The 26,228-nt window shown below is 29.5% G+C and overlaps 1 protein-coding gene and 1 long non-coding RNA gene across 2 annotated transcripts; one reads left to right on the top strand and one right to left on the bottom strand.

Annotated features, from left to right (window-relative positions):
• The first annotated feature begins 3,822 nt into the window (after positions 1-3,822).
• On the top strand, positions 3,823-10,911 carry LOC102594234 (probable cinnamyl alcohol dehydrogenase 6). The gene is made up of 6 exons (XM_006351027.1): positions 3,823-3,917; positions 4,046-4,159; positions 8,150-8,377; positions 8,875-9,163; positions 10,156-10,309; positions 10,703-10,911. Exons 1-6 carry the CDS (start codon positions 3,823-3,825, stop codon positions 10,909-10,911), a joined length of 1,089 nt encoding a protein of 362 aa, XP_006351089.1.
• A 2,995-nt stretch (positions 10,912-13,906) lies between these two features.
• On the bottom strand, positions 13,907-15,955 carry LOC107061287 (uncharacterized). The gene is made up of 2 exons (XR_001473900.1): positions 15,609-15,955; positions 13,907-14,255 (listed from the first exon to the last, which is right to left on the bottom strand). It is a non-coding gene; the product is annotated as an uncharacterized lncRNA (long non-coding RNA).
• Positions 15,956-26,228: the final 10,273 nt, after the last annotated feature.

Below are 26,228 nucleotides of genomic sequence, written 5' to 3'. Positions count from 1 at the left end.
TAAGTTTTTAAGTAATTATCTCAAACTAAAGAAAGAGTTTTGTTTCTAAAACATATGAGTTGAGTATATTTTGGGAGTAGTATTGAGCACCGATATGGGGACGAGCTTGAGTTCAGATAACTCACGTCTCCAGCTTTTAAGCTAAGTTTTTGAGTAATTATCTCAAACCAAAGAAAGAAGTTATGTTTTTAAACATATGAGCTGAGTATTTTGGGAGTAGTATTGGGCACCGATATGGCGACGTGAGTTCATAATAACTCAAGTCTCCACAAACCATGTAGCCATCATGGGTAGAAAAGGATCATACTTTTTAGATGATTCCTTAGTGCTTTTACCATAGACTAGTAGATCCACTTAGTTAAGGCGTTCTATATGACGGCAAAGTATAGGACAGTTCTGGCAGCGTGGGCAAGACGTTGTATCATCACTTAGGCTCATAGTGATGGTTGTCGGTTAGAGAAACTCCCACAATATTATATTACTTTATTATATGAGTAAGTTGAGTTGTTATCGCATTTCTTTAACAAACTGAGTTGTTTTCTATTGTTTTAAAAGCTTTCCATATATTGCATGTGTTGTTGCTTTATATTGAGTTAAGTTATTCATGAGTTGAGTAAAGCCAAGGTAAGTGTTCCTTTTAGATTCTTTTCAAGCTTACATTATGTTTTAGTATTCCCGTCGCATACTCGTACATTCAATATACTGATGCCATTTTGGCCTGCATCGTTTTATGATGCAGACACAGGTAATCTGGATCAGCATCCAGGGGCCCATTGATCCATTTGAGCACTTCAGAGTCAGTTGGTGAGCTTCCTTGCATTCTGGAGGACTCCTTTTACTTTGCTTTTAGTATTTCAGTTGTTAGGATGATCGAGGGTCTTGTCCCGACATCCCTCTTTGTTTTAGAGGCTTCATGGACAAGTAGTTATAGCTTTTTAGTCTTATTCATTTTAGATGTTGTTTAAAGACTTGAGTTTGCCTTATTGGCTAGTTGAATGCTTTCTTATTAACATTATTGAGTTATATGGGTTTTATCTTTGTTAAGTTAAGTCTTCCGCTGAGTAAGTAAGTCAGGCCAAGGGTTCGCTTGGGATCAGCAATGATTCTCGAGTGCCAGTCCCGCCCAGGGTATAGACTCGGGGCGTGACATACATACATACATAGTGCCTCAAAGCCCAAGCACGATATCTCCTGACAGTCTACAAGACATTACATGGATAAATATGGATCTAACTACTCAGCTAAGAAAAATAGCCTATCTGGGCGCCAGGCAGCTGTTGAAGAATTTTGAATGCACCCCTTTGCTCCTTGGGGCGAATCCTGACGAGCGTTACGTTGACCGAAAATCGGTGGGTCTTGCCCTTCTTTGTGCGAAAATTCCTCTCCTCCATTGCCCTTGAGCTTAAAGTGGTTTAGGAGAATTTAGAGTAACCCTTGCTTGTTTTGTTGGAAAGAAAAATAAAAGATATTGTTTTATCTAGGGTATGATTTCGTCAACACCGCTATAGTGGCCCTACAGGCGCTATAGCGGTGTTGCCATAGCAGGAGACGTCCAGCTATGACAGACTAACGTCAACTCGGATAATTTCAAATTTAATAATTTCGTCGTGTGCCTCAAAATTTAAATTTGACACCAAAATTTTAAGACTTTGCACGAGGTACATTTAAATAACAACGGTTTGAGTCATTACACAAACTTCTTGTTTAGATGGTTATTGTATTAAATTGATGTTTTAAATATCATATTTGTTTTGATTGTCACTTTAAATTTTATTATATTATAATTATTAAATTAATTGCTACATAATTATAGAAAGTCTCATTTTACCTAACGATCGATTTGTTGAAGATGGAGGAAGTAACATATATTATCTGAAGATGGTATAAAAAGTAATATAAATCATAATAATTAACTTAAAAATTATACAAACTTTAATCGACTCTTGAAATTTTATAAGGAAAAAAATTGGGACAAATAAAGTAACATATGTTATTTAAAAAATACTATAAATCATAATATTAATAATTCTATATATCTAAAATTTATATTAAAATTTAACCAACTCTCGAATTTTATTTGTGTCACGTATATTGAACTCATGCTAGCTAGCACAGGCACCCGTACCAAATATAATCATAGTCAATTATTAAATTCCTTTACCTAATCCTCCTTTCAGGTGCTTTATTCGAGCCTCGAGGGAATAATACACATACATAGTTTCAGAAAACTAGTCAGACAAAAGAATCTAAGATTTAAAATAAGTCAGAGATATCTACGAGATTATAAGTTATAAATAATTTACTAGATATAAAAATATATTATTTTTCTAGAATTAATTAGATAAGAAAATGAATTATATAAATTAGACATCTTGTTTTAAAAATAAAGAAGCACATCTGTGAGATACTTCATCATTTCAATTTATGTGGTATTTTTTGAATTTTGAGATTTAAACAAATTTATTTTTTACTGTGATTTTTTCATATATTTTTTAATTATTTTAAATTGTCAATAATTGTGACTTATAGTACTTTTTACGTAGTTTACAAATATATAAATTTCATTTTATAAAAAAAATTAAAAATTTCACGCGCAAATTTCCAATCAAACTTAAAATGTTTGACTCCCCGAGAAAAAAAAATGTCACTGAGACATAGAAAGTGCATCATTCAGCAAAGACTTGTAAACGTCACAAATTTGGATAATTCTCCATGGATATATACTTGACTTTAATTGGGTCCGGCAATATATTAATCATTAAGGATGTGTAAGAAAAATATTTTTTTTTAAAATAAATAGAGAATTTTGTATTTATTTCTTGTGTTTGCTATGCCAATATGTTTTTGATGAGCTGGTCGCTCGAGTCTATAGGAAACTTTTTCTATCTGTTTTTCGAGATCTATAAAAATGTTATTTTCTTTGTTTTCATTTTTCTGACTTATTTTAACTTAACAAAAAAAAATTAAAAAGTAAAAAAAACTTTCGGATCATGTGATTTAAAATTAAAGATAGGTCAAATGTATCAAAATATCTTTTAATTTTGTGGTTTAATCATGTCATTTGAAAATTAAAGAATTACTTAAAAAGGGAACTAGTCATTCTTTTTTAAACAAATTAAAAAAAGTAACTCAAACTAATTGAAACAAAGAAAATATATTAAACCATTTGTATATAATCTAATAAATACTAATGAAAGGTGAATCTATAGGATACGGGGCGTGGGATGTGGAGACTTCGGGTGCACCAATATTACCTTAGCTCATGTATGAGCTCTAAGATAAACTTAAAATAAAAATAATGAAATAACGTTGTAGCTGGATTCGAACTGATCAGGTCTCATTAGTGGTTCCTCTAGCTAGTACCAGCAACACAATGACACACCTATACTCTTCATGGGTGCACAGTTAATTATATCATAATTTATATCAATTCTAAAGATAGATACATACATATACATATAATTTTTTCCAAAGTTAACGCGTGCACGTGCACCCCTACCCTATAGGATGGGTCCGCCTCTGGGTGGAGATGAGAATCATGAGTGGTGGGATGGGGCTACAGAAAGTAAGAATTTCGTTAATCCAATATATATAAATATTATTACTTTAAAATCTGAAACCTTAGTTATAACCACTTGAAATCATTCTTTTGTTGAAATCTTGACTCCCCTCCGAAACTACCTAAAAAACTCTATAAAAAGAAAGGCTTCCTCTTCTATAGGAAAAAACCAATGTAACACTATAAAAATAGAAAGACTAAAACTCAAAATGCCACTCTCTCCCTCAATACTCAAATCTTTAACAACTCCAACAATTTCTCCTATGGCCAACTCAACTCCAAAATTCACACAAAGTGCTCTTGGTTGGGCTGCTCATGACTCCTCTGGCAAGTTGACACCATTTATGTTCAAGAGAAGGTTTATAATAACATATCTTAATTAGTACATACATTATTATAACATCAGCAATAGTACTATATAGTATATTGTTTTGTTTCCTAGCTAGTTTTTGAAAATATATTCTAACAATTTAAAATCAATTGTAGAGAAAATGGTGTTGAGGATGTGACCATCAAGATCTTGTATTGTGGGATGTGTCGTACAGATGTACACTTTGCCAAGAATGATTGGGGCAACACAACCTATCCTATTGTCCCTGGGTAATTATATTTGTGGACAATTATTTTTGTAATCCTTTTTAATAGGTATAATATATAAATATGTCGTTTAACTGGACTTCAGTTTGTATCTATGCCTTCCAATTTTAGGTATGTATAAATAGACACTTAAATTTGTATAAAATTGAACAAGTAGACACATGTGTCCTACATGGCATGATACATATAGGAATATGGGACGCATATGTTTACTTGTTCAGTTTTATACAAATTTAAGTATTTGTTTATGCACACACAAAGTTGGAGGGCCTATATGCAAACTGAAGCCAAGTTAAATGACATATTTATCTATTATGTCATATTAATATTTCTAAGATGACATATATAAATTGAATAACAATAGCATACTCAGTATAATTCTATAAGTGAGCTTTGCAATGAATTGGATGTACACAGAACTTATGAAGTAAGAATGTAAACAATGCAAATTTTTAATGAAAAAATATAATATAAAGTTAGAATAATAAAACTTCACTCAAGAATTTGAGAAGTTGATGTACTGATATCAAAATAATTTACGCTAAATTTAATAAATTAATATAATGTTATTGAAATAGGGTTGACTTGTTGCAGTGCTTGAAATTCGATGAAGACACTAAAAAGCAATTTATTTTTATTATTTTATAAACAGACAACAATAGATTTTGTATAATGCAAAAGGTTTGACCATTTGGACTTTCGAATATTCAATAACAAGAGAATAAAAATAGTGAAAGGAGACTGAAAAAAGTAAAACAGGAACAATAATATGGGTTCATGTTAATCGTCAGGATATAAATGATGAGACGACAAAATAGGTAGTCATATAAGAAATGATACCTACAATTACATAAAATACTTCTTTAAAAAAATTGAGAACACCAAAAAATTCAAGCCCTTAGCCGTTGCCTTATAGTCAAGTCGATCCTAATATTTAATCTCAACTGCATGCATGTAGGGGTATTTGAGAGAAAAATGTGTGACAATAACGTTATATGTAGAGGTATTTAACAATAAAAATGACTTTCCTAATAGAAATAGAGAAAACAAGTTATATAAATAATATTCCAAGTTTATTGTTTCCTTCCCACTCACTCATTCACTCCATCTTCACCCTTAACCATCCCACCCCTGCCACCCCTGAATCCCCACTCTCCATTCATATCCGTCTTCTTAATATTTTACTAAATAGCATATAAATATTCTTAAAATAATCCGGTTTTTTATTTATCAAACGCTAATCAAAACCATTAAGCTAATGTACAAATTAAGGTAACGTTGAATTAGTCAACTTAGGATCACTACATCATTTCTTACACTATTTGGATAGGACAAATATAACCTAGTTAAAACTCTTTTTGCAAGTTTCTTTAATATTATAATGACCTTTAAAAAGAAAGATGACAAATTCGTCTGTCACAAAACCATAATAAGAATTATAGTTGGTCTTTTCTCCTTGTCAATGCCCACAATATCAAATTGATCTAAAAAGTTGTCACATTTTTATAATTAAAATTAGATTAATTTCAAAATTCTCTTTTCGCCCTTTAATGAAAAATGTTAAAGATTTATTTCAGACCACAAATTTTAAATTTTTTGTTTTTTTTCTTCTTAAATTTTGAGATTATATACCACACGAATTGAAAAGGAGGGAGTAGAATACATGGATAACTTTAACAAGTTTAGCATTTGATCAAGTTGTTATTTTTCTTAAAATATGCTTATATTTTCATATCTACTTGAACACTTAGCTGAAAAGTTTCCTTACATGATTATTTTCCTATTCTTTTATCTATTATTATTATTATTATTATTATTATTATTATTATTATTATTATTATTATTATTATTATTATTATTATTATTATTATTATTATTATTATTATTATTATTATTATTATTATTATTATTATTATTATTATTATTATTATTATTATTATTATTATTATTATTATTATTATTATTATTATTATTATTATTATTATTATTATTATTATTATTATTATTATTATATAAGGAATAAAAATGTCCTCCGTTTGTAATTTGGTCTAACAATGTTCTTACTGTCAACACTTTGGTCCAAAAATGCCCTTATTTTTATTTAATGGGCCAAAATGCTCATTTTCCAAACAAATGTATTATTATTTTCTTTTTAACACATTCTTTTTCTAATAATATATTTTTTAAATTAGCAAATGTTTATCTTACTTCAATGCAAAAAAAAAAATAAATGAAAATATTTCTTATTTTATTATCATTATTTTTTATGTTATATAAATATAAATTAATGATGGATAAACTATGAATCTTATATATATTACATATATTATTTGTCGAAAGGGTACATGAAGTTATTCTATTCTAATTGATAAAATGAGATTAAGAAGAAAAAAACATTTCCTACATTTTTATTTGTTAAAGTGATTTTAGAAGAAAGAAAACAAGAATTGTGTTCTTTAATAATATTTTAATTAGGAAGAAGATGTGTTTAAAAAGAAAAATTATATATTTATTTTTAAAAAGGGCATTTTTGACTCATTTTGTAACTATAGGACATTTTTGGACCAAAGTATTGACTGTAAAGACATTTTTGAACCAAAGTATTGACGGTAAGGACATTTTTGAGTCAAACTATAAACAGAGGGAATTTTTGTTCCTTTCACATAGTTTAAGGGAATTTTTTACCTTTTTCCCTTATTATTATTATTTAAGTTATATACACTAATCATACATATAACAAATTTATTACATTATAGTGAATTTAATTATCTACAATAGCAAGTTATAAGTTACCATTTTTACTGGCTTCCAATTGATAGTTCTCATATAGATTTATCTACCACTAAAGCTTGTGACATACTCTCTTTGTTTCTATTTACATGTTGTCCTTACTGAAATATGTGTTCCTTAATATTTGTCATTTTACAAAATTAATATATAAATGATATCATTCTTCCTATTTTATCCTTGTGAGTTATTAGCTTTGAAAATATGAATTTGACAAACATAGGAAAACTAAATGATTAATTCATGTTCATTGGTCAATTTAATTAATTATGAAATTTGTGATTCTTGGTCAAAAAGATGAGCAAGTTTCACCTAATTAATCCCTAGCTCAACTATATATACATATAAATTGGATCATTTCATTTGTAACAAAATTTTCTAATCCCTCTATTTATAGGACATAATATGGAATACCAAAAGATATTATGAATATGACTCAATTCATATGAATTAGGAGTTATGATTATCAAAAGTCATGAGAGTAATGAAAATAAAGACAATTAAGTTTTTATATTTAATAATATGAATAAGTGGAGTAGTAATTGACACATTCATTTTTGTACAATAATAATTTTTAAGATAGAAAAAATGAGAAAAAAAAAAGATAAATAGAATCCTTGGCAAAAGAGAGATGCCACGTCACTTTTCTTTTACCTAGCTTTATATTATACAGTATATAGATTAAAGCTAGTGACATACTCTTTCTCTGTTTCTATTTACATGTCGTCCTTACTGAAAATATGTGTTCCTTAGTATTTGTCATTTCACAAAATCAATATATAAATGATATCATTCTTCCTATTTTATCCTTGTGAGTTATTAACTTTTAAAATATAAATTTGACCAATACAAGAAAATTAAATGATTAATTCATGTTCATTTGTCAATTTAATTAATCATAATAAAATATTTCTTGTTCATTTATTAAAAATTAGACTTCAAGAAAACACTAAGAGTCTGTTTGGATTGACTTAAAAGTTACTAAAGTTTTAAAAACTACTTTCAAAAAGCTATTTTTTTAAAGTTAAGCCAAACAGACTATAAATAGGAGTACAATGATAAACTTACCTAGTTTCTTACAGAAAATGATCAAATCTAAAATTATGACAGCTAAATAGAAACAAAGGAAATATTTATATGAATATTTTTACACTATCAGTGCATAAAACTTACAACTTTCTTCTTTATGTATATATATAATTTTAGGTATGAAATTAGTGGAATTGTAATTAAGGTGGGAAGCAATGTGTCAAAGTTCAAGGTAGGTGAAAGAGTAGGAGTTGGATATGTAGCAGCTACATGTTTGGATTGTGAGCTTTGCAATAGCTTCCAAGAGAACTATTGTGACCAAATGAAATCTGTCTATAATAGCATTCATTGGGATGACACTCCCACCTATGGTGGTTACTCCACTATCATGGTTGCTGATCACAGGTAAAAAGATTAAACCAACATTTTAGTACATTTTTACGTTTTTTTTTTTAAGATCGTAAAATTTAAAGTCATCACAATTACTTCTTCTGTCCCAATTTATATGATATAGTTTGACTTGACACGTAGTTTTTTTTAAAAAAATTTATGGTCTAAAATAAGTCATAAATGTTTGTGTGAATATAAATCATTTAAGAATAAAATAAACATTTTAAAGATGATTGTCAAATCAAAATCAGACTAACAAATTGAAAGGTAAAGAGTAAGTCTTATTAAATCATGATGCTTTAATTTATTCACCCCCTAAGCTCCCATCCCCACTACCTCACACCCCAACCCCACCCTTATCACTTCACGTCATATTTGTCTAGATTATATAAAAATACTTTTACCATAATATCTTTTGCTTAAATATCGAACATAGAAAAATAAACAACGAATTCACTTATTTTCCTTCGTACCGATACACCCCTAATGTTTTCTCTTTTTTTAAAATGTAGATATGTAGTGCACATACCAGAGAGCTTGCCTATGGATAGAGCAGCACCACTGATGGGAGCTGGCTTGACAGTGTACACTGCCATGAAAAATAGCAACTTATTTGAGTCACCAGGCAAACATATGGCTGTAATAGGTTTAGGTGGTGTTGGGCATATGGCTATCAAATTTGGGAAGGCTTTTGGTCATCATGTTACTGTTATTAGCACCTCTCCTTCTAAAGAAAAAGATGCAAAAGACAAATTGGATGCTGATGGCTTTGTCTTGAGCACAGACCTCAAACAAATGCAGGTTTGTAAACTTTGTACACATGTCACGTAGAAAGTTGAAATTGAAAAGCTGTCAAAAAAGAGATAAATCAATTTTTTTAAACAGTCTAATAAAAATTAGACAAATAAATTGAAATAGAGGGTATAAGTTGAGTTGCTGACAATATACATGTTTACAATTGTTAGAGTGGGTTAAAGTCTCATGTTGTTTGGGAAAATAGACCTATCATCTTCTTATATGGATTTGGACAATTCTCCTCGGGTTAAATTAGACTCATGTGTGTCATATCTTTATATGGTATTGAAGCAGAACTCATCTCACCGAATGTTAGGCCCCAAATCAAATTTTCCCACACACTAGATGTCCAACCCTAGGTGTGAGACAGGATGTTGAAAAATGAAAAAGTCTAATGTCGATAGTTAATAAGATGAGTGGTTTCCTTATAAGCCTTGGGCAATCCTCTTCCCTTTGAGCCAACTTTTGGGATGTGACTTAGACCCAAGACCTAATTTTGCATGATATCAAAGTCAGGTTCATCTTCATTTGAACTCTTGGTCCACACTATAGTTGGACCTAGGTGTGAAGGAGATGTTAGAATGGGTTAAAGTCCCAATCAATATGGAACGGACCAGTGGTCTTCTTAAATGAACTTAGGCAATCCTCCTTTTATGAGTTGGCATGCATTTGGATTGATTATACTCATGTGTCATATTTTTACAACACTCAATATAATTATTTTATGAATGTGAATAGAGCTGTTAAAACGAGCTGACCAACCTGAGGCTGGAGATTGCAACGGCCTAGCCTACCCTACCTCAATCCTCCATTTAAAAGAGCGGGTCATTTGTACTTTTGCCCCTATTTTATGTTGGTTTTTAATTTATGTCCCTCGTAACAAATAATTTTTTCGTGAGACAATATACAATGATTAGTTTTATTCTTTGGTACAATAATTGAAAATTTAGTACTTATTTATTCTTTTTCCCTATTTTGCCCTTTTTGATGGCTGGCAGAGGAACAGAAGAAGTTTAGATTTTATTATTGATACAGTATCAGCAAAGCATTCTTTAGGGCCTTATCTTGAGCTCCTAAAAGTGAATGGAACTATATCAATTGTGGGAGAACCAGCTCAGCCAATTGAAGTCCCAGCTACACCTTTGATATATGGTAAATATTTTTCATTGAACTATTTATAGACAGATTCAAAATTTAAAGTTGAAGAATTTCTACACAACCTCAATTTAATATACTACACTAATTACAGAGTTTACAGTCAAATATTTATAGATGCTTAGCAAATCTTCTAAATACATATAACCATATGGGCACAAAGTTATTGGATTTCCATAAAACGGTATACAAGATATCCCCTGAAATTACTATTATTATATAAAACATTTGTTGTTCGGTCTCTTCAAAAATATCGACAGGTGCATGTCAGAATCTCCAAAAATAGTGTATTTTTGAAGGATCCGACACGGGTGCGGAAATATTTTTGGAGGTATAAAACATTCATGTTATATTCAAGTTGTTTAGTTATTTTTTGAAAATATGTTTCAGGTAAGAAAGTTGTTAGGGGTAGCATTATTGGAAGTGTGAAGGAGTTACAAGAGATGATGAATTTTTGTGGCAAACACAACATCTTGTGTGAGATAGAGCTTGTTTCAATTGACAAAATTAATGAAGCCTTTGATAGGCTTTCCAAGAATGATGTTAAGTTTCGATTTGTCCTCAATGTAGCTGCCCACCAATATTCCTCAAGGCTTTAGAGACTATGTTTCTTGTTCAAGTTGTTTGAAATTGTTATTGTTAATTATTCTTACGTATCTCTACTTTGTGCATCTTAAATTGTGTGCGCTTTTTGGGACTTCTCACATCTGTTCGAGTCTCAATATGAATATCATACATCAATTTTAAAAAAATTGTTTGTGCTTTTTCTTGTATGTAGCTTTTTATGTGTACTCTTGATTTGAGTGACAAATTAGACTTAAGTTCAAATTATAAGTGGTCATTCTATCCCATTTTTATGTTCCTATTTGAAGGCCTCCTACCATGCGTGAATCAAAATATTGGATGTCAAGAAACTAAAAACATTTTAGCTTATAATTAGAAGTAGATAAAATCGGAACTTCTTTTACTAGGCATAATAAATCAAATAGTTCATTAAAATATTCATGGGACACGTGTAAAGAATCTAATTAATTCATTGTAAAAATAATTAACCCTAGTTAAAGGATAATCAAATCAATTCATTAAAATATTTATGGGACACGTGTAAAGAATCTAATGCTCCTCTGGAGGAAATGGACAGAATCTCTACTGGACAGGAGCCACTTCCCTACTTATCCTACACTACAAGAAATCAGCTCTTTTTGTGGCGACAGAAGTTGCTACAAAACACCTGAAAGTCGCAACGAATTATTTTTTGTGGCGAGTTTACCACCGTGGCATACTTGGTTACTTTTAGTCGCCACGATTTTAGATGTGATTATTCTATATTTATATATGATCGTGAATTTACTTTCTACCAATTTTTTCATTAGTTCTATGATTAGTAGTAAATTAATTGTGGTTAAAGTTAATCGTAGTTAATTAATTTTTATGTATTGATTGGATAATACAGGTTATTGAGTTATGTAAAAGATACATATGGGGAAGAAATTGAGATCTGATCATCATCAAATGGAGACAAAGTCAGCTAGTATGGCGTCGTCTGATTTCGTGTTGCAAAGGGGGAACAAAAAGAGACTTCGGTGCAAGAAGGTACAAAATATTAACAATAATAATAATGACTCGATCGATTCGGTGGCAATTCCGAAAAAATCGGTTCGAGTTGATCGACAAGTTGTAAGATCTGATCTAAAAAATCAACCCGCTACCACCAACATCATCAGTAGTAACGCTTATTTGAATCTCCGGCAGCGAGCAACCTCCCCTTCTCATCGAATTCTCAGGTGCATTTTTTTCTCTATTTTCCTTCTAAAAATGCTTGTTTGGTGCGTGATTATACAACCTTCGACGTAATTAATGGTGGAGCTAGATACCGCAATGAGGTTAGGGTTCATAAAAAAAATTACTTTAATCCTCTTTACGGTGATTAGGGAAAGATTATTGTGTGAAAAAATTACACTGACATAACTAGAGTCAAGTAATAATTGATGACCTTTAATTGTATCCTGATTTGTAATTGGTCATGTGGCAATGTTACACAAAGGTAACGTTATGACATTGCCACATGACCAATTACAAATCAGGATACAATTAAAGGTCATCTATTATTACTTGACTCTAGTTATGTCAGTGTAAGTTTTACACACAATAATCTTTCCTTAATCATCGTAAGGAGGATTAAAGTAATTTTTTTTATGAGCCCTAACCTCATTGTAGTATCTAGCTCCACCATTAATTACATTGAAGGTCGTATAATCACGCACCAATCAAGCATTTTTAGAAGGAAAATAGAGAAAAAAATGCACCTGAGAATTCAATGAGAAGGGGAGGTCGCTCGTTGCCGGAGATTCAAATAAGCGTTACTACTGATGGTATTGGTGGTAGCGGGTTGATTTTTTAAATCAGATCTTACAACTTGTCGATCAACTCGAACCGATTTTTTCGGAATTGCCACCGAATCGATCGAGCCATTATTATTATTGTTAATATTTTGTACCTTCTTGCACCGAAGTCTCTTTTTGTTCCCCCTTTGCAACACGAAATCAGACGACGTCACACTAGCGGACTTTGTCTCCTTTTGATGATGGTCAGATCTCAATTTCTTCTCCATCTGGTTTACTTGGATCATACGTGTATAACGTGTTTTCCAAGTAACGTTTGATGTTCCTTTTCTGAAGAAGCCTAAGGGGTTTCCTGTCTTGTTTAGGACTGGACAACTTTTAGGTATCTTTTACATAACTCAATAACTTGTATTATCCAATCAATACATACAAGTTAATTAACTACGATTAACTTTAACCACAGTTAATTTACTACTAATTATAGAACTAATGAAACAATTTTAAAAAAAAACTGGTAGAAAGTAAATTCATGATCATATATAAATACAGAATAATCACATCTAAAATCGTGGCAACTAAAAGTAACCAAGTATGCCACAAAAAAACTTCCACAAAATACATGTTTTGTAAGTCGCCACTGAAGTTAGACTTTTAGTGGCTATTACAGTCGCGATAAATTGTCTTATAGTATTAGTTGCAACTCTCATCGCCACTAAAGAAAGGATTTCAGTAGCGACTTATGTTGTCGCAGATGTATAATACTTTCAATGGCAACTCTAATCGCCACAAAATCTTGAGATTTGGAGGCAACTTATTATCGCCACAGGTACTAATTTATTTGTGACAAATTTTGTCGCCACAAAACCTATCTTTTCAACTGCAATAGTCTATTCTAAAAAATTTCCTCTAAAATTAATATATACTCATATATTTTGTCAATATCCTATTAATATATTATCATCATTCATTGTAATTCAAGAAACACAAAAAATAATCCTTAAACTGGATATAACAAGTACTTCTATTACTAAAAAACTCAACAAAATATATAATTCACAATATTTCATTGTTCAATGTCATTTATGCATACACATATGAAAAAGAAAATTAACTATTAATTAAGTGTCTTCAAACTCCCCTCCTTTGTCAATGGATTTTGGGATAATGTAAGTACCTTGCCCCTATTAGGAAAATACACAAGATCACTTGTATTATCATAACTTGTTGGTGGTACAATAAATTCAACACCGAGTTCACCAAATGCATTCTATTTATAAGTTGTTTTCCAATTCCTTCCCAAAATTGACGAAAACAAGCTAGTTCCATGCAAGAAGAGAAACAATGAAGAAGTGCATCTGGGGGATGATGTTGGATAGCTCAAGATTTATTACAGAGAACTAACCATTGGCCACTTGTGCTCAAGAGTTGCAGTTATAACAAAAGGTCAAAATAGATACCAATGTGTTACCTGTTGAATTCTCGACATTATAGAATCCACCGCTTTTAATCTCTTTGTCCACTTCTAATCTAATTTGTTCTTGGAACGTTCTATCTATTTCTTCTGACAACTTCCAATCCATCTTAATTTTCATCTCAGCTTCCTAAGTAATTCATAGAATCAACATCAGTAGCAAAAAACTTCATAGAAACAAAATAACGAATAAATATGATAAAACTGCAGAAGCACAAAAATTGGAGTTGGGAAGTATCTGACTTGCAGAGCTGATTGTTTGGCCAAGTTAAAAAGAAGCTAAAGTCATCACAAGCATATCGTTAAAATTGAATCTATGACCAATTACTCAAACTAAATTATCAAAAAATCAAAATATAGTTAATTGTGGTAAATGTGTTTTGTCACTCCATATCATTATTTTTTTCTAGTGACATCTCAATCATCATCAGGCAACTCTTCTTTGATTTTTTCAACTTGGGATACATCCATAACTTAATCTTCTTAGATATTAATCATATCCAAAATCGAATGCAATAGCACGTTTAAAGTGAAACTTTTAGCTAAAGCAACTGAAGGAAAATATCGTGTTGAGCAGCACCAAATAGTTAGATTCGGCAAAACGAGTTAAGGACAAGAGCGGATGGGCAGGTGGCAAGGGTCTCGCAGAAACGAAAACTAGCACTAACATTCTAAAACTAATATGTTGAAAAGTGTTACTGAAGCATAAATACAATATAAAAAAAACTGACATCATACAAACTTCAAATTTCCAAAGTCACAACAATCAAAAGTGAGCACCAATAAAACCTTGAACCATATTTTAAGACTAAGCATAGAAAACAAATAAGTCTTCTCTCCATTTGACTGAATTAATAAATCACCAAGTCAATTATACTTCTTATATTCCATAAAGGAACAAAGGAAAACTACATTTTCTTTCCAAAGAAATTACTTTACTACAACATATAGTTATGGTCCTTCCTATAAATGTATCATATAACTTGTATGATCATACTATGAAGCATTTCACCAACATATAGTCTTTACATGGTATTTAGTTATGTAAATTCAGAAACTTGTACTTGCATTAGATTTAATTTTTGATAAAAGAAATCTTATTACATCAAATCCTTGGAAATAGATTTTAGATGAGCCATAACATTTTTCTAGCTAGTCACAAATTTCAACAACTTTAAATTCTTATATGAATCAGTGGCTTTCTCCTAAATGTTCAAGTTAATTTTAAAACTCTCATACAAGAATGAAGTAAAACACATTCAAGTGGTTCTCAACACACAAACTAGACTAGCAACAATGTTAATCACATATCGAGTAAATTAACTGATCAGTGATTCTTTTTTCTTAAGGTTTTCAGTTCATATTAGCAATTTTAGATGCTGATTTTATTTATCAAATACAACAAAAAATTAATTGAGCGGGCAAGAACATTTATTCATTTAAAGACCTAGAATGGAAAGTAAGTAAAAGGGAGGTTATTGACCTTCTCCGAGACAACGAATCAGTGAATCTCGAGTCTTCACCATTGAAAAGCTTGTTCAACAGAGCCAATATAGGCTCTTTTTACATCAGAAAAAACTAAACATTAGTGTCACTGTGTTCATTCTTGAGGTCTATTCGACATTTGTAACTGTGAGAAGCTTCCAAGAGGCGTGAGAGGGTGGAGGAGACAACTACGGCGATGGCAGAGGTATCGCCGGTCTTTTCCCGACGTCCTATAGGCGGCGATTATGTGGTTCAAAATTGATTGAATGAAAATGGGGAAGGGATTGGGATCTTTAGTTGGGTTATTTGGGCTGGGTTAGGGTTTTTGGTTCAAGCATTGAGGCCTGCTTATGTATTAAAAATAAATTTTTCTCATTCTATTTCATCTTCGAATTAAACAAATAAATAATGGTTTATTTTTCCAAACGTGTTCATATATAAATTAAAATCTCTAAGTAATTTAATGTACATATTTTAGTTTAAGGAAAACAAGGATTTATAATTTTTTTGATTATTTCGAATAGGTATTTTTTTTTTGCATTTTGATTATTATAGTATTTTATTATATAGAAATTTTTCATTTTTATTTTAGTTTGTTTATTTAGTCATCCACTTTAAAATTACTCCTCAAATTAAATTAGAAAAATAAAGCATACATTTTAATAATTTTATTTCAATATACCTAGTTCGAGATATATCTCATAGGAGATGTAAGAGTAGAATTTTCATATTATATGAGACGTAAGTATTTGATTTTAAATACAGAAAATGTATCTCATAGAACAAAGATTTTTATTATAATATCCCTTTCTTATAAATAAAAACTAAAAATAACCTTCTTATGAACTCAAAATAGTAAACAAGAAATACACACTGCATATTTTATATCTTTACTATCATAATTTAGCTTATTTACTTTTCAATAAAAGTAATACTAATATATATGCCTAAAATTAGTTATTTTTGTAATGTGCAAAAGTCTTTCAATCACTGAGTAATTACTTAAAATAAGTTTATTAGGAAATTACTCACATTACTTATTTCAATAACAATATTTAATACCTAAGTACTCCCTCTGTCCCTAATTACTTGTCCACTTTTCCTTTTATAGTTGTCCCTAATTACTTGTCCATTTTGGCAAATTAAGAAAGGACAAATTCTTTTTACCTATTATACCCTCAATTAAATGACTAATTATTTTGAAAAAATGTAGAACTTTTCATCCACTTCATAATTAATAGGGGGTAAAAATGGTAAACTCACTATGTCATTAATTATTTTCTTAATAGGTGTGTCAATTCAAAAGTGTACAAGTAATTAGGGACAAAGGGAGTACTATATTTAAAATACTCATTAGATGCATTAAATTAGTCTAAATACTAATTTTAAAAGATGGTCATTAGATGCATTAAATTAGTGTAAGTACTAATTTAGCAATGAAAAATAAGTAAATCATTATTACTATCTTTACAACTATTAATTGAAGTTAAATTGACATACAATGTCTTATTTTATCAACATAAAGAAATTTCTGGCGACATAAAAGATTATTGCAAAAGCTCCATTTTACTGACGACATGAATTAAGTCGCCTACGTTTTGTTGCGACAATAGGTGTCGCAACTATAGCCTCCAGTTTTTGTGGCAACTTTGTTAATCGCCACAATAAGCCATACATTTGTGGCAACTATATGTGTCGCCATAGAGAGTTGTCACTAAAAGTTGTATTTTTTGTAGTGCTAGTAGTAGTACTGCTCTGCCACTTCAATGTAATGACACATATTAAGTTATAGTATATAAAATCCTTTTGTACCAAAAACACGAATAACACTATAAAAACAAGAGAAACTATATAGGATAAGAGAAATAATTTAAGATGACTTTTTCTTCCTTTCAAGCGCTTATAATTTGAGTTTTGTTGCATCTGTTTATAGTGTTTATAGAGGCATATAAAAGGTTATCAAAATATGACATCAATCATGAAAATTATGTAGGAGGTTAAAGGACGTAAGAGTTAAATTATAATGGTGAGAAATAGTAGAGAATTAACTATACCACATAGAGTAGAGTAGTGGAAATAACTTCTTAGGAGTTAATGGACATCCACCATAATTATATTATTTCATAACACTGCTCTTAAATATTTATAGATGACGTGGCTCGTTAAAAATCTAAATCAATATTATATATAAAGGAGAATCATAAGCAGTGGCGGATTCAGGATTTAGAGTCCGTGGGTGCTAAATAGATTTATCGATTAAATTAATTTTATATTTGATTAAATTATTCGTCTTTTCAATATATATAATAAATCAATCAATAAAATATAAATAATAAGATATTACAAATCCACACTCCACACTAAAAGCATGAAGTTAACAAATTTAAAACTTTCAATAATATTACTAATCTTATAAATATTCATCATTCATTTATAATTGTCCTCGACGAGTTTTCATATTCTGAAAACGATCGATAATGACATCATTACTAACATTTATAAATACATCACGCTCTATGTAACACACTAGACAATCATTTAAATATTGATTAGCAATACTATTCCACACTTCATTTTGTATGTGCTTCATTGACGAAAATGCTCTCTCCACAGTTGCCGTAGCAACGTGTAAAATCAAAGTCAACTTTACAAGTAAATAAACAAGTGAAAAGTCAAAGGAGTAATAATGTAATTAATTTAATTTAAGTCAATAACAATTATAAAAAAATAAAATAATGTGCCAGCTGTTTTTCCTTAAAAAAAGTGCTTGGAGACTTTTTTTTTTCCTTAAAAAACGTCTGCAGCAAATTTCTCAAAAAAATAGGTACAAATAGGATTCGAACCCGCAACATCATCCTTCCAAAGTTGCCCTCCTACCGTGGCACCACAAGCCAATTTTGTTCTCTAGGTGGCACGCTTTATATTTATATAAATATTATATACATATATACCTATGTATATATAGAGTTTCCATCGAAGTTCGGGGGTGGCGTGACACCCTCACACCCCTTCATAGATCCGCCCCTGATCATAAGCATGCTGATGTGGCATGCCTCTTTGATCAGGAAATATATTTATTTATTTTCTCAATATTTTGAATTTTATTTCAATTTTTAATCAAAAATATTTTAAATAAATATTAAATATGAAAGAGAAATGTTAGTGTCTTTAAAAACTTCTTGCTCAAATGTTGCCATTTATAAAATGCCACATTCCAATTAAATCTCTTACCTCTTAATTACACATCAAATTCATAAAAAATAAAATGGCTCATTTTACTCTATTATTTTTGCATTAATTTCCTATCTTTTTTTCTTCTATTTTATATAATGATAACATAATAATATACTAATATTTTTTAAGGGAAAATCTTTCTGGCCAGAAAATTTGGCCAGAATGATATTTTATTTATATTATTTTACCTTTTTAAACATTTTTACCCTTTTAACTTTAATATCTTTTAACTAAAAAATGGAAAAACGATCAGTTTATTTTTAAAAAAAAATTAAAATATTATAGTTTTTTAAAATTTTCTGATCAAATTCTGGCCAAATTTTTTGGCCATTTAGCACTTTCCTTTTTTATGTATAAAAAGTCAGCCCACGTAGTAATATATCATGACTTTATTATTGAGTTTTGATTCTTCAATAAATTGAATAATTAATGGATAGTGACTGTCTATGTTTCTTCATCTTTCCCCTTCCTATAACCCCCGTATATTCAACAATTACTCTTACATTTACTTTTTGCATTAAATCTTGGGAGCAATGATCTTTGAGTAATATTTTTGCATATATTTACTTTTCATTTCTTTTCAACAATACTGTATGTTATGATGATTAATAACATAGTGTATATGTTATGCTGATTAATAAAAGAAAAGGTAATGCAAATGGAGAGTCGATTATATAGGTACGTAATTCTTCTGTCCACTTTTAATTAATTTATTTTTTGATGAGGGAGGATGAGATGATTGTATAGGTACGTAATTCTTTCTGTTACAATTTTAATTAATTTATTTTTGCATGAGGGAGGATGCTTTTATGATGATTTGAAAATTTTGATTAATATCAATTGAAATTTGATTAATATCTATTTGATATTTTTTTCTTGTGATATGTCGTGGATATTTATAGAATATTACACCAATTGAGCAAGAAGTTTTATAGGTACGTAATTCTTTTGTCCACTTTTAATTAATTTATTTTTAAATGAGGGGGGACGCTTTTATGATGATATGAAAATTTTGATTAATATCTATTTGATTTTTTTTCTTGTGATATGTCGTGGATATTAAATTTACATATATAGACAAGCATATAATAGTTGAAATTAAATTTTAAATAGGTGACTTATTTATAATTATGGTTATGAGTTTTGTGCTTTTTTAATTATTTTTTTGTTATGATGAATTTTGAGTGATAGCCATTTAATATCATCTAATTTTTCTTCTGGAATAGGAACAAATGATTCTAAACTTTTGGCTTGCTTTTGATGTCATGGTAATTTGATTGATATTGCGGTCATTTTAGAATTGTTCATAAAAAAATCAAAAATGAAAAAAACAATTCCTATATTTAATAGCCGTTTAGCAATGTTTTATTGTAAAAATAGAAAAAATAATTTTATTTTCAAAGTGAAACACCACCTTATTTTATTTTAACTGCTAGCTAACTATAATTATAGTTATTTATGTGTTTAAAATTAATTTAACATTAAGAATCTCAAATGTTTAAAAATATTTGTCTAAAAGAGATGTTAAATCACTTCTCCATTAATTAATTTATAGATATTGATAGTTATTTCATATATAATATATCGATACAAATAATTATTCAAGAGTTAATCTGATATGCTGAATTTATAGGATAGAATAATGAGGAGTTAATATCTTAAAAGGTCACTGAACCATGAGAAATTGTCTTGTAAAGTCACTAAACTTTATTTTGTATCACTAAAATCACTCAACTAACACTTTTATCTACAAAAATCACTCAACTTAACACTTTTATCTTCAAAAAATCATTAAACAATATTTGTCACCAAAATAAATCTGACATGGCAAAATAAAATATATTTTATGCCATGTAATCATCGCCCCACAAATAAATAAAATCATAAAATATATTTATTAATAATATACCCACGCACCCACAAGTTGTCTTCTTCTAAAACACTAAAACCCTATTTCTTTTGCCAAATCTCCCGCTTCCTTCTTCTACTTCTTCTCTATTTCTCCTAAAATTCTCATCCACAGAGAGGCGCTGTAAAGTCTATTTTAAAGTTATTGATACTGAAATTTTTCATAAACAATGGATTCCTTCACTTCTTCGAGGAATAATGTGATGAAATCTGTAAAAGAATGGCCCCCCACACCCACAAGTTTCTAATACCGACGAAAGGGACCACTACGAGCTTGCTAAACCAATCCTACTTCAAAACGAGGTAAAAAATATAAATTTTTAGCTATATTATCCTTTTATTGTAGAATCTCGAAATGGGTTAGGGCTTTTTGTATTCTAAGTTTTTCCCCTGTATTCAGAGGAGGTTAGTTCATACTTCTAAGAGAGGCAGACTCTTTAAGAGAAAAGTCATGAAGGAGTACATTGTTGAAGTTCAGAAGAAGAAGAAGATTGGAAATCAATAGCAAAGTATAGAAATTATCTTTGTAATTTTTTGTGGTTATGTGAACACCTATTACGACACAATATATTGTTGTCTTTGTTTTTTTTTGGCTAACAATGGTGCTCATAACAGCCTAGTATGTAATATATTTTTAGAAATGCTCTAATGTGTTTTGCTTATTTTTAAATTGGAATTGATGTACATGGTGGGCACGGTTGAGTTTAACATTTATTTCCAATGTTGATTAGAATTTTTTTAAATGTTGATAAGAAAGAAATTTTGATTGAAATAGTCCCCAAAAAAAAGCGTTATGGATTTTATTGCAAAAACAAAATTTAAACAGATTTAAGAGGGGAAGACATAAAAATAATAAATTTTATAATTTTTTTAATTTATGGGGTCCATGATTACATGACATTAAAATAAATAAATTTTATAAGTTTATTTATTTGTGGGGTCCACAATGACATGGCATACAAAATAATTTAATTTGCCATGTCAAATTTGTTTTAATGATAAATTGTAGTTGAGTGATTTTAGAAGACAAATGTGTTAAGTTGAGTGATTTTAGTGATACAAAATAAAGTTAAGTGACTTTACAAGATAATTTCTCATAATTTTGTGAATTTTTAAGATATTAACTCGAATAATGAGACATTGATATAATAACAAAATTAATTTTTAAAAATCAAAATTATTAAAAAAAAAAGTTGAGTAAATGAAGGGATTTATTTGATTAATGGGATGATAGATGGAATCCAGTACTTTGTAAAGTATGACTGCATCGAAGGAAGAAAAAATTGAATAAGATTCAGCATTGTATGACCACGCAAGTAATTGATACAGTGTTTCTACATTGACACTTATATTTATTTGTTATTTTTTTAATTAATATATTTTTAATTATGATATTAGTTTATGGATAGTGAATTACATTTGTTCATGTTTGTAGATAGAAAAATGTACAAAACAATAGTAAATTAAAGTAGACATCATGTTTAATATTTTCAAATTTTATTTATAGGATAGAATAACGAGACATTGATATAATAAACAAAATTTAAATTTTTAAAAATACAAAATTAATTAAAAAAAGTTGAGTAAATGAAGGGATTTATTTGATTAATGGAATGATAGATGGAATCCAGTACTTTGTAAAGTATGACTGCAACGAAGGAAGAAAAAATTGAATAAGATTCAACATTGTATGATCACACAAGTAATTGATACAATGTTTCTATATTGACACTTATATTTATTTGTTATTTTTTTAATTAATATATTTTTAATTATGATATTAGTTTATAGATAGTGAATTACATTTGTTCATGTTTCGTAAGACCTAGAAAATGTACCTAAACGAATAGTAATAAGTAGACATCATGTTTAATATTTTCAAATTTTATTTACTTTTATGCCCGCGCAAAGCGCGGATGAGTTTACTAGTACAACAATAAATAACGACATAATCATAGGGAAAAAAAGAAAGCAATAAAGTTCAAAAATATCTTTATCATGAAGAAAAATCGAGTTGGCCTTTAGATCTGTCATGAAAGTTTTTTGAATTTTTTAAAAAAAGTAGAAACTCAAATTGAGGAGAGAGAAAAATACGAAAGATGATGTTATATTTTTAAAACTATCTACGTTAGATGATTAAGTACAAATATATTACGAGTTGTACGTAATTATGCTTTCAACTCATTTTTAGCCATTGACTTCATATTAATGGGTTTATTGTTGGGCAAACAATATAAATTGTTAAATTATGTATTTTTTCGTGAGTTCTCAAAATTGTCATTTGTGTCAGATTTCGATTTCCAAATATATGTACTAGCGCGTAGATACATGGATCAAAATTAGGTATAATTTGTCCAGATACACTATATTCAAGTGGATTCGCATGTATCTGACTCTCTCGCTCGCTTCTCTCTTATTTTGCTCGCCTCTCTCGCTCACTTCTCTCCCTATGTATTTGTACTTCAAAGTGTATTTGACTTGAAGTTTGATATGCAATTATTAATTAGTGAGATAATATATAATTATTTTAAACTATAGAAATAATTAATAAATATAATAGAAATTTTGTCTAATTAGATAGTTTTTCATTTATTGTTCCATCCAAAATGTGAAGAGGGTATTAATGTTTCTCAAACCAACAATGTTAAGGGGGTAATGTGATTTTTTATGACAAATCTTTAAAAAAAAAGAAAAGATCCAGATCTATTAATGCTGTGTTTGTGCCGTTGGATTTTGCTTTTCCCCAATATTTCAACTAGCCGTTAATCATTAATTAAACGGCTAAATACATTATCAAATCACTTATTTAAATACTCCATCTTTCTACCTCCAAAATCACTAACAATTTCTAAAATCCATTCAAAATTTCAAATTTCTTCATCAAAATTCAATTCAATGGGTGCTCTTCCCATCGTCACTTCAACTGAGTTCAAGTCTCACTGTCATCCATCTCACCAAATATTTCGTTTAACCAATTATATTCTCTTAAGTGCATCGTCTAGTTGTATCTTCCTTACCCTCTCTTTACGCCTAATCCCATCGTTATACGGTGGCCTTTTCATCCTCCTCCACATTCTCACAATCGCGGGTGCAGTGCCCGGTTGCACGGACACTGCAACCCTAGCGGGGTCCAATAATTGGTATGCCATACATATGGTATCTACCGTTTTAACGGCAATATTTCAAGGATCGTCTTCTGTGCTTATTTTCACAAAGAGTTATGACTTTTTAGGGGGATTAAAATCTTATGTTAGAGAAGAAAATGGTGTTGTAATTTTGAAATTGATTGGTGGATTGTCCATCTTGATATTTTGCTTGGAATGGGTTGTTTTGTTATTGGCATTTATTTTAAGGTACAATGCCTTTGTGGAAGGGAATAATGGTACAAATTCTAAACAAGAAGAGACTTTGAAAGGCCATCCTTGTCCAATCGAAGTATAATATTTTTGAAAGGCAGCTCGATATACAAAACATATTTCGAAATGGAAGGATCGATGTAGATACAACTTACTCGAGTACAAGTATTGTTTCCACAATTTGAATACGTGATTTATAGGTCACACAAGAAAACAATTTTATCATTATTCCAAGGCTTCATGTAAAAGTATAATATTTTGTAGTTACTTTATTCGTATAGAATCACCATGTTCCAAACCTTGGAGCTCTATGGTGAATTATTTATTCATACTAAAAATAAAGTGTGAGATCAATTTTATTTATTTATTTCTTATTAGGCTTGTGTTGATGTTCAACATTTTCTGAATTGAGTTTTACTAATTGCGATTGAGCTTCTTACTCAATTTTTATTTTCTTAATTTGGTTTGATATCATCATAGGCTTTATCGATTGCAATTTTCAGTATATCGGTCATTAAATATAATGAAATAAAAAATGATAATAATGATGAAATATATAAATGATACAAGAAAATATTGTCCAGAGAATCTCGATAGTAAAATGACAATGTCTTTGATGATTTGTGGTCCAATTCTTTTATGTCACGTTCGATTTTCTTGGTGCCCTTTTGGAGTATGATAGGTCGTTAAGGAAGACAAAGTTACATGTAGATTTTATGCATTTGATCATTTTATTTATTTATATATTATAGTACAATTTCACATTAAAAAAATCAGATTTTTAGGGTAATTATAGTCGGTAAAAGTGTTTGTATCAAATCAATACAATTTATCATAGTTTATAAGTTGATTAAATAATAAATATAATAAAATACATATTTAATTAATTATGATAAAGTAAAAAAAAAACTTTATATTGAAACATTAGATCGTGAATTTTGTTTCTATAAAAAGAATTAATTTATCATATATGCAAAGGAGATTTATAAATAGCATTCAGAGAATGCCTTTATTCTTCTATCTACTATGAGGGTATTTTTGACATTTATTTGTATTATTTCTAAATAGGTCTTGTAAATTGAGTAATCAAAAGTTGTACCCTTATTTCGATTGACGGAAAAACCAAATGACATTTTATTAATCGCACTTATGTCCCTATTGCAGTGCAAGCCATTATATTTTGTATAAATTATAGGAATCACATAGTGTAAGATCTAAATTACATCCTATCCCTACTAATTTTCAATTTACAAAAATCCCTTAAAAAAGGAGGCAGCCAGATACATACCTACCGTTCGTATACATTATATCTGATACATTGTAAACAACTTCTTGTTGCGCTTAAAAAGGAACAAATCAAGTAAATTTATTTTTACTTATTTTGATTTCCTTGATTAACGCACGTAAAATTTATTTTTACTTATTTTAATTTCCTTGATTATCGCCTAACTGATTCTTATCAGTCCATATCTCAATAGGTAGCATATCACAAATTCCAAATTTCAAATTTACATCTTCTCCATTGAACAACCATTAATATTGAAAAAAGTGGTAATTTAAAAAAAACTCAAAAAAGTTATTGATACAAGATGAATATATCAATTTTGTTGAGGCATTCAATAATTTGGGTGAATAGGTGAGTTATGAAGGTTACAAAAGTGATGGAATCCCAAATCCGTCAATGATACAAAAGACAAGATGGATGGAGATCTACATTGATGCTACATCCGGCGATCTATTAAGCCCCATTAATCGATGTTCAAAAGAACACGAGAAGATTTATCAACAATGGTTCAATTTTGCTGATTCTGATAAATTTTTTTAGTGTTTTTGTGCAAATAAGAGAAAAAAAAATAATTTTTGAATGATGGGGTTGTTAATTTGATGCAGATGGAGATGGACGTCTTACTAGTGAAGATGCCATCCAGTTCTTTGCCATGTCCAATTTGCCTCGATCAGAACTCAAACATGTTTTTTTCTATCTTTTCATGTTTGTGAATGCTTGAACCATTAGAAAACTTTGATCAGTCTTACTTCAAAAACATCAAAAAATGGTATTTCATTTAATGTATCATTGACTTGTTTAATTTTTTTAGGTTGTTGCATCGTCTGAATTTATT

This window comes from Solanum tuberosum, unplaced genomic scaffold (assembly GCF_000226075.1).
Source record: "Solanum tuberosum cultivar DM 1-3 516 R44 unplaced genomic scaffold, SolTub_3.0 scf00132, whole genome shotgun sequence".
Taxonomy (NCBI): Eukaryota; Viridiplantae; Streptophyta; class Magnoliopsida; order Solanales; family Solanaceae; genus Solanum; species Solanum tuberosum.
Note: the sequence above shows the minus strand (reverse complement) of the source record. Positions and strands in the feature narration are given on the sequence as shown.